The 14,324-nt window shown below is 46.4% G+C and overlaps 1 protein-coding gene across 1 annotated transcript in view; it reads right to left on the reverse strand.

Annotated features, from left to right (window-relative positions):
* The window catches only part of LOC115094997 (beta,beta-carotene 15,15'-dioxygenase-like), a 45,204-nt gene that overhangs the window by 17,023 nt on the left and 13,857 nt on the right, over nucleotides 1–14,324 (reverse strand). The window contains exons 4-6 of the mRNA XM_029608135.1: nucleotides 11,930–12,077; nucleotides 11,614–11,761; nucleotides 649–869 (exon numbers count right to left, since the gene is read on the reverse strand). Of these exons, the coding sequence (XP_029463995.1) occupies nucleotides 649–869; nucleotides 11,614–11,761; nucleotides 11,930–12,077 (517 nt within the window). The remainder of the gene's footprint in view (nucleotides 1–648; nucleotides 870–11,613; nucleotides 11,762–11,929; nucleotides 12,078–14,324) is intronic.

A 14,324-nucleotide genomic window follows, 5' to 3' on the forward strand; every position in this document is an offset into this window, starting at 1 on the left:
AAAGATCAACAAATGAGTTGTAGGGGACATCTTTTTATGAGGGTAACTTAATGCATTTTTGATGAGCTTTCAAGCGCTCTGCTCCCTTTATCCGTTCTGCACACTGACTTGATGAGAGGGGAGTGTGGCTCTCGAAAACTAGTCCCAAATGTATTGTGTTAGTCCAAAATTGGGTATCACTCAGATAGTTTGTTGACCTTTATTGCTATGTATTTCCTAAACAATTCCAGCATTATCCATCCCTAACTTCTGCAAAATAGGAGAAGCCCACAAAAACTCAAATCCTACCCTATGCTGTACCAAATGTAATAGAATACATTTGGCAATTAAGATTCTGATTGGTCGATGAAGTTCTGGCCCCCAAAGCATCAAGGTCTTCATTGTCTTGTTTGCTGATACACTGATTAACGACATCAAAAATTTCTAAAATAATCTTTAAATCTGCAGGGAAATGTAGGGTTGGGGGGTGTGTGTGTGTGGAATTGTAACTTTATTGTGCACTGCCAGCTGTCAAGATTTGCATATATGTTGTTCCATTTGAGATTTAATAAAGTTTGCTTAAAATAAAATACTGGTAACATTTATACAAGCAACAGGGCTGTCAGGGCTCAGTGGTGCCAGGGACAGCCTGGTAGCCTGCTCGGGTACCTTTTCTTCCTTATGAAAGCTCAGACAGGACGCCCAGTTGACACCTCTGAAGTAAGCTGTAGCCAGCTTCAGAATATCCAGCTTGAAGGGCTGCTCTACAAAGATGATGTAATTTTCCGTCATTCCAAAACTGTGATAGTAGCTGGGGTTGATCAGGCCAAAGGATGGAATGGCGCAGAGCACTTCCGCATGCTTGAGGCAGGAATTTCTTCTCTTTTTTTCTAAGAGGACAGAACAGAGAAAGGGATTTCAAAATTACGTGCCCTCTCAATTAAAATAGTTGTCCCTTCATCATGCACATTTTTCCCTTCTGCTCTATTCACCTTGACAGAAAATCAGTACTGAAATATGGAACGTGCCTCTAATTTAGCTGTCTGCTTTCTGCTGGGTGATTATTTATTTAACAACTTTTTTATACCGACATTCGTGGGGACATCATATCGGTTTACAAATAACTAGGAAGAAAAAATACAGAGAACAGGGCAAGGGGGAACAGGGAGCACGTAACAATATATATATAGCTTAACTAAAGAGGGTAGAGCAAAGAGGCAGCAATAAGATAACAATTAAACAGAACGATAAAATAAAAGGATTGGTTGGGTACATCATTAGGGGAGAGCATAAAGGAAATAAGGGGAAAATGAGGAGGGGGGGGGGGGGGGGGGAGAAGACTTAAGCTGGGAAGGCCTGCTTAGAGCCAGGTCTAGCTTTTTTCTGAATTTGTACTGGCTGGGCTCAGAGCGAAGTTCCAAGGGGAGAGCGTTCCAGAGGGAGGGACCAGCCACGGAAATGGCTTACTCCCTGGTGGAGGTGAGATGAGCATTCTTGAGGGAGGGGGTGTGTAGGGTAGCTTTGAGAGAGTTTCTAGTGGGGCGGTTGTGAGTGGTGAAGTGCAGGGGATCTTCAAGCCAGTTGTTGTGGTGGTATAGGGCTTTATGGATAATAGTGAGGGTTTTGTACAAAATGCGTGAGGGAATAGGGAGCCAGTGAAGATCTTTAAGTACTGGGGTTATGTGATCAGATTTACGGGTATTGGAGAGGGTTCTGGCTACTGCATTCTGCAGTATTTGAAAAGGTTTGATGGTGGCGTGCGGGAGGCCCAGGAGAAGGGAGTTGCAGTAATCCATTTTTGTGCAGATAGTTGCTTGTATGACCATGCGGAGATCATGAGTGTGGAGAAGGGGTTTGAGTTTCTTCATGATGTGGAGCTTGTAGAAGCCTTCTTTTAGGACTGTATTGACGTGTTTTTTTGAAGTTGAATTGATGGTCAATTATGAACCCAAGGTCGTGTACAAATGGTTGTGTAGTGGTCAAATTGTGAGGGAGCTAGCCTAGAATTCTGGGGGTTGGAGATGAGCAGTTCTGTTTTTATGGTGTTGAGAGATAGATGGATGTTAGTGAGGAGGGTGCTTATGGAGGAGAGGCAATCTTCCCAGAATTTTAATGAATTAGTGATGGAATCTTGTATAGGTATGAGGACTTGAACGTCATCAGCATATAAAAAGAATTTGAGGCCCAAGTTGGACAGGTGGTGACAGAGGGGTTGAAGGTATATATTGAAAAGGGTGGGGGAAAGTGAGGAACCTTGAGGAACGCCTTGGGCGAGGGGTATGTAGGAGGATTCGGAGTTTAACTTAACAGTATATTGTCTGTTAGTGAGGAAGGATTTGAACCAGAGATGGGCTGTACCTGAAATGCCTATTTCAGTGAGATGAGACAGGAGAAGATTGTGGCTGATCGTGTCAAACGCTGCTGAAATGTCAAGGAGAGCAAGGATGTAACCTTGTCCTTGGTCAGTGCCTTTAAGGAGGGTGTCTGAGAGAGCGAGTAGTAGGGTTTCGGTGTTCAAGGGCTTACGGAAACCAAATTGAGCTGGGTGTAGAATATTATGGATGTCGAGGTAGTCCATGAGTTGAGCATTGACCACTTTTCCCATAATTTTTGTTATAAGGGGCGATAGTTGGAGGGGTCTGACCACAGCATGTTTTAGCGTGTCTGCTCTCTCTAGGCAAAGTCCCGAACAGTTGATTATGTTGGCTAATGGTTTGGCGATGTGAGGGACGGATAGCAGGGCTTTGGTAGGGATAGTGTCAGAGGGGTGGGTTGCAGGTTTGAGCTTGGTTAGAATAGATTCAATCTCTTTAGGGGAGGTGAGATCAATGGAGTCAAGGGTGGCGTTGGGAAAGTGCGGGAGGGGATTCACAGAGGTGGGGGTGATAGGGAGACGGCGAAGAATGTTTGCAATTTTGTCCTGAAAAAAGTGGGCGAGTTCTTCGCTTTTACTTTTGGCATCTTCATCGGAGATGTGTGAGACTGATTTAGTTAGGCTAGCAACATAGGAGAATAGCGCTTTGGTGTTGAATTTGTATTCATGTATTTTGGTCACGCAGAAATCACGTTTCGTTTTGAGGGTGGAGAGTGGATTTGTATATAGATGCATGCTGTGGGGGTCGGGTCATTGCGCCAGGTCCTCTCTTAATCTGAGGTCATTTTTCATTCTTTTTAGTTCGGGGGTGTACCATGGTTTCTTGGATGCTTGTACTTGATTGAGGTCTTTATTAACTATGTAGACAACACCTTAATTCCCAGAAGATTATCTTCCACAGTACGTTTTACTTGTCCTGTATCCTCAGAAAAGGATTGATATATTGCTTGCCTATATAAGTAAACACACTGTATTTCCTTTGTTAGGTCTGTGGGCTGATTTGTTTTGTTATTCTCAAAATTGTTTCTAGCTGCTTTGCTCCCTATTTAGGACCAGATGTACTAATTGATTTTAGGAAACAATTTAATTAAGGCATTTTTCATCCTTCTGTGTCTATAGGAAACGAGCTTGATAAATTATGCACAAAATGGAGAAATTACTTACCTGATAGTTTTGTTTTCCTTAATATAGACAGATGGATTCAGTACCAATGGGTTTATCCTCCCCTGCCAGCAGATGGAGACAGTCAGGTTTCAAAGCTGACATCACCCTAGATACACCCCCGCAGTGACCTCAGTCCTTTACTATTCTTTTCAAAAGCCATTGTGGACATACTATTGAAAGAAATTGATTAAAAAACTTGATCAAGTAAGATTATAGACGCCCTGATCTAGGGACTGGACAACGGCTTGCCTATAATCTCTTGGAATCTATATCCACTCCACGGGCAAATCCTTGGCACAGTTTTTGGGCGGCCATGGGTGGGATGCTGAATCCATTTGTCTACATAAAGGAAAACTAAATTATCAGGCAAGTAATTTCTCTATTTCCTAGCGCATAGCCAGATGGACTCAGAACCAATGGGATGTAAAAAAGCTACTCCAGATTGTGGTGGGAGGCTGATTGCGGTCTGGATAATACCGCCCTTGCAAAGACTGTCCTCTCTGACCTGAATTTCCAGGAGATAGAACCTAGAGAAAGTGCATAAGGAGGACCATGTCGCCGCTCGGCAGATGTTGACGGGAGACAGCAGTCTAGCATCTGCCCATGAAACTTCCTGAGCCCTAGTGGAATGAGCTTTAACCTGAAAGGTTAATGGCTTTCCTGCTTCCACATAGGCTCCCGTGACCACCTCCTTAATCCGGCGAAATATGGTAGTCCGCAAAGCTGGTTCGCCCTGCTTCCTTTCACCATGGTCTTTTGGACCAGTTCTGAAAGTTCCAGATACCGCACCAAAAGCTTACTGACATTCAAATAGCGAAGGAGGCGGTATTATTCTGTGTCCTTGTGCCTATCCAGGGATGGCAATAATATGGATCAATGATGGTCAATTATGCCCAGCAGAGGCCACGGAGGGAAGGCATATAGCAACGCCTCTTCCAGTCGGGTCTGAACAAGAGCATCGATCCACAGAAAACACTATTCTCTTCTGTGACTGAAGAATCAGGGAACCTTCGCATTGTGAGATACAGCCAGCAGGTTGTTGATGGACAGGAGACCCCAGCGATCTACCACCTGCTGAAAGGCTTCGGCTGACAAAGCCCACTCTCCTAGATCCAAACTCTCCCTGCTTAGAAAGTCTGCTCTGACGTTGTCTTTTCCTGCAATGTGGGAGGCTGAGACCTGTAGATGCATTTCCGCCCATTCTATAAGGAGATCTCCTGTGACACTTGCTTTTGGTATTATCATGGCAGTTGATGTAGGCTACCGTTGGATTGTCCGACATTACATGTACTGCTTGACCCTGGAGTAAGTGGCTGAATTGCAGACACCAAACTGCCCGGGCTTCCAGGCAGTTTATGTTCCAGAGTGCCTCTTCCTTGGTCCAACACCCCTGGGCTGTCAGCTCCTGACAGTGATCCCCCCATCCCCTGAGGCTCTCATCAGTCTTGAAGACCAGCCAGTTTGGAAGGGACAGGGTTACACCCCTGCCCAGATGATCTTCCTGCAGCCACCACTGGAGCTGAGAGCCTACTTCCATCGGTAGGTGGAGGCAAATCGAATAGCCTTGAGATAGTGAGTTCCAACATGACAGCAGGGAGTGTTGTAGTGGTGGCATATGTGCCCTCGCCCACAGCACTATTTCCAGGGTTGACACCATAAAACCGAGGACTTGAAGATAGCTCCACACTGTCAGGCGTATCTTGTTCAGACACACTTAGGACATCAACGTCCTTATCCGCATTGACAGTAGGAGGACCTTGCGCAGCTTGGTGTCGAATCAAAGTCCCAAATATTCCAAGGACTGGAAGGGTGTGAGACTGCTTTTGTCCAGGTTTGACCCAATCGAGCTCCTGAAGCAGGGAGGGCACCCTGTTGGTCACCCAGAGACTATTCCACGGACTTTGCCCGGATCAACCAGTCGTCCAAGCACAGGTGCACCAGGATTTCCTCTTTTCTCAATGCTGCTGCTACGACCGCATTAATCTTGGAAAATGTTATCGGGGTGGTGGCCAGACCAAAGGGCAGTGCCCAGAACTGATAATGGTGGCCCAGTACCGCAAAGCGTAGGAAACTATGTTCTTGTTGGACTGGAATATGTAGGTAGGTCTCGGATAGGTCCAGGGAGGTTAAGAACTCTCCCAGGTGTGCAATTCTCGGAGCACAGGGTTTCCATGAGGAAATGAATCACTCATAGATGTTGGTTGATGCTTGTTACGCTTGGGCTCCGGTCAGGAGTCGTGAACACCACCCAGCAGGGTGGCTCCAGGTGGAGAGAGACAGGAATGGCTAGAAACAGTGTCTGGTTCCAGGCTGGGTCAGGGCAGGCAGCAAGTAGCAGTGTCTGGGTTCAGGCTGGGTCAGGGCAGGCGGCAAGTAGCAGTGTCTGGGTTCAGGCTGGGTCAGGGCAAGGCAGGTCAGAAGGCCCGTAGGCCACACACACACAGAAGGCCCATAGGCCACACACCGTAAGCAGGGCAAGGCAGGTCAGAAGGCCCGTAGGCCACACACACACAGAAGGCCCGTAGGCCACACACCGTAAGCAGGGCAAGGCAGGTCAGAAGGCCCGTAGGCCACACACACACAGAAGGCCCGTAGGCCACACACCGTAAGCAGGGCAAGGCAGGTCAGAAGGCCCGTAGGCCACACACACAGAAGGCCCGTAGGCCACACACCGAAAGCAGAGCAGGCAGGTCAGAAGGCCCGTAGGCCACACATACACACGGAAGGCCCGTAGGCCACACACCGTAGTCAGGGCAAGGCAGGTCAGAAGGCCCATAGGCCACACACACACCGTAAGCAGAGCAGGCAGGTCAGAAGGCCCGTAGGCCACACATACACAGAAGGCCCGTAGGCCACACACCGTAAGCAGAGCAGGCAGGTCAGAAGGCCCGTAGGCCAGGTAAGAAAAGCGAGGAAGAAGGCCCGAAGGCCGCGCAAGGCAAGGCAAGGAAAGGCCCGAAGGCCGCGCAAGGCTAGAGCAGGGAGCCCAGGTGAGCTCGATGCCGAAGCACCGAGGGAACTGTCAGGCAGGGTTATAAGGGCCAACCCAGAACATAGAGTGGACAGGGGAGATGGCCTGGGCCTGTCAGGAGAGCCAGCACTAGAGGGACCCCTGGTGGTGAGGCGGTTGCACTGCAGCCAAAACTGTAACAATGCTCTTGAGGTCCAGTATGGGTTGAAAGGAACCTTTTCTTGGGTACAATGAAATAGATGGAATAACATCCTGTATTTTCCTGGGGTGCAGGTATTGGTATTTTAGCACTCTGTTACTGTTTGTAAGGTTTTGGGTGGACCCTTGGACACTGTGGCAGATGACCACACCCACGAGGGGGGAAGTCCCGTGAAGGGCCACAGGTCAGGCTCAGCTTAGGACACACAACACAGAATTCTTTCATTAAACAGAGTTGAGAGGTCACCTGAGGTGGCAGTAGTGAGTAGAGATGAAGCCCGGCTGGGCTTGTAGTCCCTCAGGACACTGGAACAGTGATCCCTCAATAGCTCTGCTGTGGTGGAGAGAAACTGGGATAGTGAGTACAGTGGAGCATACACAGGGTTCTGGTATAGAGCCTCGTTGGTTGATTACTCACACAGCGGTTTCTCCCAGGAGGTAACACAGAAGCTGGAATAGAGGCAGGCCCTCGAGGAGCGGGTACCTGGCAGCTCTGAGAGAATATAGATGGTAACTCACTGATGGTGTAGGCAGCGGGTTCTTCCAAGCAGAAGTGAGCTCAGGCAGAGAGTCAGGGAACATGGGCCCTCGAGTAGCGAGTACCGGTTCCAGACAGCGACCTAAAAGAAAAGAGAGGCTCCCAAGGAGCGGGTTGCCCGAGAGAGTAAGTCCAATTAAGGAGAGGCAGAGTAGCTAGGTACGGAGAGTGAATCCCATCCGTAAGGAGTCCCTTCACCTTGCTAACTCGACTAGCTAGCAAATAGAGTAGGCTTTTGTATCAGGGATACGTGAAGTCATCACAGGGGGACGCCCCTGAGGTTTGCGCCAAAGAAGGAATAAGAAGCAGGGCCGCGCAGCGCGCGCGCCCTATCGCAGCTGAACAAGCCAGACCAGGGACGCCGGCAGGCAGACGCCGCGGCAGCCAGACGTCCATCAACCGTGGGAGGAGTCACCAAAGAGGTAAGGAGGACGGAGTGGAGACGTCGGACAGCGACAGTCGTTAACACCCTCATCCTGAGGAGCCTTAACAAGGTAGACTCCACCGCCTGCTTTTTGTGCTGGGAGTGGCAAGGCGATATCATGAATATGTCCCGAGGAGTGCTGCGAAATTCCAGCTCATACCCTTCTCGTATGATCTCCAGTACCCATTTGTCCAAAATGATCTTGACCCACTGCTGGTAGAAGAGGGACAGTCGACCCCCTATCTCCTCGTTCCAAGGGTGGGTTGGCAAAACCTCACTGGGGGGTTCGGGGGGATCCTGAGCCTAAACCTCTCTTGGGCTGTTGACTCCGAAAGGCTGAGGCCTCCCAAAGGACTGAGACCTCTGAAATGTTGAGTTTCTGAAGGGGCAAAAGTGTTGGGAGTCCCTAGATCGACCCCTCATGGGTGAAGGGCGCTGTAACTGTTTTCTCTTATCTTCTGGTAGCCAGGGCACTGGAGATTCACTCCATTTACTGGCCAGCTTTTCCAATTCACTTCCAAAGAGGAGTGATCCCTTAAAGGCCATCTTTGTGAGGTTTACCTTAGAGGTTGCATCTGCTGATCAATTCTGCAGCCATAGCTTTCTTCTGGCCACTGCCAATGAGGCAAAAGTTCTCTCGCTGCTGGATCCAGCAGGTATAGAGCTTCTAACGCCCAGCCCCCTTTAAAACTTGCTTCTGGGGCATCCCATTCCAGGTCAATCAACTGGGAAGTAGCAAGAGGCTTTGCACAAGGAAATCAAAATGGGATTCTTCTTTGGTTCCAGCTCCAGGAACTCCCAGTGTTTTAAGGGTCTGGGAAACCAAGGCTGGTACTTCATCTCTATGAAAAAAATGTAACATGGTTCGATATGGTTCCAATCCTGGGGAAATTTCCTCTTCTTCCAAGGGATCTTGCTCTTCGTCTGTGCCATCAGGGTCCCTACTAGGGATACCCTTGGTCAGGCAGGGCATGCCTCGAGGTCTGCCAACAGGAATGGGAGAAGGAGAGGGGGCTGGCTGGGTTTCTGTCCGGACGGGGAAAGCGAGGAAGTAAACTGCGCCTGTACAACGACTGTAGCCCCTGGAAAAATTCCACCCAAGAAAAGTTGCCAGGTCTATGCCTAGCCTAGGGAGAACTGGGATGGGCCCAGCTGAGTTTCCCCTCTCCCATGGAAGACCCAGCCAAGGGATTACTCAGATCTGGAGTACTTCAATTAATGCTACCAATCCATCATCTGAATTTGAGGAGCTGGGCTCCGCAAAGTCCGGGGAGGCTAAATCCTCTTGGGCTTCCTCTCAGTGCTGACAAGTTGGTATCCAAGTCAGGCTGAGAAGCCCTAATATGACAAGCAACGCAGAGAGGAAGGTACTTATGTTTCTTTGCTGCTCACACCATTGGTGGCTGGTAAGTGTGCGCTCGATTAGTTCACACTTAAAAATTTATGCACACAAAGTTTTGAGTGCCTAAGTAGGGCGCGGGGAGGTGCATGCACAGCCTGTGCGCCTGGCTTTTCCTGTATCATGTGCTTACTTTATTGTACGCATAAGTATGTGCATGATGTTATGTGCATGGTGCGTGCACAAAGCCAATGCAGAGCGCGTACAGATGTTCTATGGTGGGCAATACGAGACGCACAAGATGGCGCCACGGTGGCCTACCATGCTGAAAGCAGAACCTAGCCCACCAGGGGGCCGCTCAACCCACTCCCTTATGCCCCAACGGGATTGGGAACGACATCGGTATGGCACGCCGAGCAAGGAGACCAGAAGAAGTCTTACCAAAACCCCTCCAACGTCTCTGAATCGGGAGGAAATCCTCTTTTTTTTTTTTTTTTTTTTACTTACCTGGGCTCAGCGCTTACCGGCTGAGTACAGAGACAGTCTCCAGCTGTGGGGAGAGAGGGCTTTGGCCGTCACCACCGTGCTCTATTTCCTGCACCCACTGCCTTTCTTCTGCTTCAGCAGCAAAGTCCACGCCAGGAACCAGCTACCGGACCAAGGCACATCTCTGAGGGATCTCGGAAATCACCTCAAATTCTCAACTGGGGTATCAGAGAGCAGGGCTCAATCTTTTCTGCAATTTAAAGTAGAATTTCTTCTATGGAAAGCACATCCGCATCTGCTGGGAGACGGAGAAATCTGAAGGGCTGAGGTCACTGTGGGGATCCATCTAGGGTGATGTCAGCTTTGAAACCTGACTCAGTCTCCATCTGCTGGCAGGGGAACATAAACCCATTGGTCCTGAGTCCATCTGGCTACACACTAGGAACCCGTATATACTGTATGGGAAAAGTGCTTAAGTACATCGGGCCCTGAATGCTCTTTGTATTTATTTGGTGCTTTATCAGGGATGGCCTGACCAGTAGAGTTCATTTGAACTGCATTTATGTCCTTGCAGGATGAGGAGGGTATCTAGTTGAGGCAGAGGGTGGTGGTAAATGGAATTCCCTCTGAGAAGAGAAGGGTGACAAGTGAAGTGTCTCAGGGATCTGCCCTAGGGCCAGTTCTGTTCAATGTCTTAGTGAGCAATATTGTGAAAGGTTTAGAAGGAAAAATTTGGTAGAGACATTAAGATCTGCAACAGATTGGACACCCCTGATGGCCTAGACAGAATGACAAATAAGCTCAAGGATATACTATATTCTATCAAAATACAAAATACAAATTAGAGAAAATATTTAATTTCACTTCACAAATTAAGCTGTGGAATTTATTGCTGGAGGATGTGGTCAAGATAGCTAGAAAAGCTAAATTTTAAAGTTTTGGACACATTCCTGGAGGAAAAAAGTCCATAAACAATTATTAGCCAGACAGACATGGGAAAATCCACCGCTTATTCCTGGAGTGGACAACAAGGAATTAGATCTACTCTTTGGGATCTATCTGGTGCTTTCTAGTGACTCGGATTGGCCACTGTCATTGACGGGATGCTGGGCTCAATGGACCTTTGGGCTAATCCAGCTTGACACATCTTATGTTCTTATACATTTTTTTGGCTTTTGTTTTTTGGTGGAGAGAGGGGGTAGTGATGGGCATGAACTGTAAAGTTTTACATCCCAAGTCAAAGCCTGAAAATACATTTTAAAAATATGCAGAGTGAACTGAACATTTTGCAAAAACAGCCTAGACCAACGTCAGAAAATATTTCTTCACGAAAAGGGTGGTGGATACCTGGAATTCCATTTTAGAGGAAGTGGTAAAGATGAAAACAGTCAAAGAATTCAAAGGGGCATGGGATAAACACTGGCTAGATTACGGACATGAGGAAAAGAGTGCATGGGGGTAACTTGCTGGTGCAGCAGTTACTACCCTTAGGAGAAAACATGGAGATTACAAACCTTAACCAATAAGCCTTGTTGCTTTTAATGCACCTGAAACATTGCTCCCCATGTCAACATCAGGGGGGAAAGGGAAACTGGATTCAGACAACGACCAAGAGCCCTGACTTCTACGCCCTAGGGTACTGATACGCAGACCTAAGGAAAAAAGCACAGCACTGCTTCTACGGCAAAGTCCATAAGCAAAGCATGTCAAGCAACACTGAATTTCCAAGAAAGCTCATCACCAGTAAAAAGTTTGCTAGCTGAAATTTTTATGGGTGTCATAAGGTTTAGAGATAACGGAGCAGCAGTTATTACCCTTAAGAGACATACAGCAGTAACCTGCATAGAGTGGCAGTTCCTACCTTAAAGCTTGCTGGGCAGAATGAATGGACCATTTGGTCCTTTTCTGCCGTCATTTCTATGTTTATTATAAAGAGGGTCCTGGTTATATTTGTTTATGTCCGTCACAGAATGCATTTCAGGGGTAGATTCATCATCTGTTATCAAAGCGTTGACACAATGACATTCAGTATCTCAGTGAATGGGAAGCAGTGTCGTACAGGAAGTGACATCATGGTTTGATTATCACAATCAAAAAGCTTTCAAGAGTGCTGATGGCATTCAGCAAATCCAGAGTTTACCTGGTGGAGAAGAGGGAATCTGGAAAATCATGTATTTCGTCCTCCCCTTGTCAGCTATAGAGGTGCCCACGTTGAGGATGTTTCCGTCCTTGTCATAGTGGGGATGAGAAGTTGCTATATTCACAGCTACATACTTGCTGTAGTCAACCTATTACAATAATAAAAATACAATCCTAGATTTTTATAGTGCGTGATATTGTTTTCCATCATTCTTTTCTTACAAATGTCCACCGTTTCGCACAAGAATGTGCATATAGTGATACGATGAATTACTGTTCTGAGGTTCAAGGCATCATGCTCAGAAGGGGCTTTCTACCTTCTCTAGTGTATCCAGAGTCAGAGGGTCAATTTTCCTCAAGAAGTTGGTCTCGGTTGTGGCGTAGTAATCCTCCCCGCATTTCATGATATTGATCAGGCAGTTATCGGAGAACTCTGGGATGATGTGAGACAAGTAAGAGGTGGCCCTGAAAAATCCATTGCAAAAAAACAGATTAGTGCTATTCTTTGCTAGTTTGGCCAAGATTGTTTATAATTGTCCATATGCCTACTAATAATGCCCTAGAAGGCTGCTACCTAAAAATATAAGAACTTAAGAATTGCATGCTAAATTGGACCAAAGTCTATCGAGCCCAGCATCCTCCTTGTCGCAAGTACCTGGCAGATCCGATAAAGCAGATCTAATTCCTGTTAGTGACTTCCTTGGACACTGCAGAGATTTCTTCAGCATTGTCTGTAATCCAAAGCAAGCAAAGTAAACTTCTGCAGGCTATAGCTCTAAAGTAAGCGTAGTGTTGGTGTGTCTGAGGAGTACTATCAAGTCAGCTGTGAATTCAAAGTATGGTGCTTGGGCGGAAGGGCTTAATCTAGAGGGGATGGATGCTGTCCAGTGGTAGAAATGTTCACAGCATTACCACAATATAAGTTGCCAATGCTGAATGAGATTGTGGCAACATTTTTGTGAGCCAACGGAATAAAATAATTTAAAGTTTTTCAACAAAAGACATTTCCTTAATCTTTTGCTGATGCTGCTAGTACAAGGCTTCCCTTTTCATATATCAAAAGAGAAATTCTCTGAAGATGTTGCGATGCTGTCCGTGAATTTGCTAGAATACGCAGGACCCTTATTTAGAAAGCAAAAGTCCTGTCATATCACTTTTGCATAAATGTTTTATTGATTCAAGGTATTGAAATCTGCCAAGAATCCAGTTCTTACCAGGAACAAAATGATCACCAGACCTTTGCACTACAGTGTACAATGTGAATATTTTGACACACAATATCTGCTGCAGTTCAAGGATTTAGTAAGATTCCATGGAAAAATAAACTGCATCGAATGAAAAGACCTGTTCCCAAAATAGTGGTGTACTGTAAGGTATAATTATTTTATCAGCTTTCTGCTATAAAGACAACTGGCGCGTGTTCTTGGTTTGCCACGAGAGGAATAGGAGCTCCTCTGCCAGTATTCCAGTAAGGATTTTGCAACTTCAGACCGGTCTACACTACTGCAGATTATTCTCTAATTGCCTAGTGGCGGACTTGAATGTACAAACTTGCAACTCCACACTAGGAATGCTACCACTGATCAGAAGAGGGGTGCACTAGCAGGGAAAGCCCCTCTCCATTTTAGCTTGTTGATACTCCCTCCTCCCCCCTTTTATTGCACTACTGTGTGATATAAATCAGCAGTTAATGTAGTACCCATTACATGTGGGTGATGTCATCTGCTGGCACCAAATGGACTTCTCTCCAAGATAGTAGAGCTTTGAGCATGTGCTCAGACTACATTATGGTCCTTTTGGATATAACAGCTGCATTTGATACCTTGGATCATGAAATACTCAAGTGATTACACTGTTGATATCTCAGGAATAGTCCTAAAATGGTTTCTCTTACCTGTCAGACAGAACACTATAAATCAGGATAGGCTCTATCTATTCCAATTGGCACACAGTGTCTTCTGGTGTTCCCCAGGACTCTGTGCTTGCAACATATATCTAGCCCCCTTCTGCCAAGTATTGTCATACCTAGGCGTGAATTATAACATCTACACTAACGACCTACAGTTTTTCATCCCCTACAACTCAGCATGGGCTGATACTCTAGCCCTAGTCTCACTCTATGTCATTGGCTGATGCACCATCAATTAAAGTTTTAAAACATTTCTAAAATGGAAATACTACTTCTCAGGTATTTAAATCCCTTTCTGATGACATTCCCAACATGCCTAATCATCAAGGACACAGCTTGCCAACTGGCCAAAAAGCCAAAAATTTAGGAGTTACCTTAGATTCCAGTCTTTCTAGGCAACACCACATTTCTAGGACGGTGAAAGCACTTGCTAAAAATGATTGTAAGCTCTACTTGAACCACAAGACTTCTGCCTAGAACCACTATCTTTGATCTTTAACGTCGACCATTATAACTCGTTATACTTTGGTTTACCAGTCTACCAATTACAACCACTGCAGCACGCTTACTTACTGCTGTACTACTTACACAATTCTCTCTCACCTGTACTATACACCCTTCACTTGCTTCCAATTGCCTTCAGGATACATTATAAAGTAATAACTTTGATCTACAAATGAGTCATCAATATGGCTAAATACTATCCTCCTTTACAGGTTAACCAGATAATTTGCTCCTCCAACAGGAATCTTTTAGAAATCCCTAACCCAAAATTGGCCAAATTAGCTGTGCTTTTTCTGTGG

Source organism: Rhinatrema bivittatum, chromosome 7 (genome assembly GCF_901001135.1).
Source record: "Rhinatrema bivittatum chromosome 7, aRhiBiv1.1, whole genome shotgun sequence".
NCBI lineage: Eukaryota > Metazoa > Chordata > Amphibia > Gymnophiona > Rhinatrematidae > Rhinatrema > Rhinatrema bivittatum.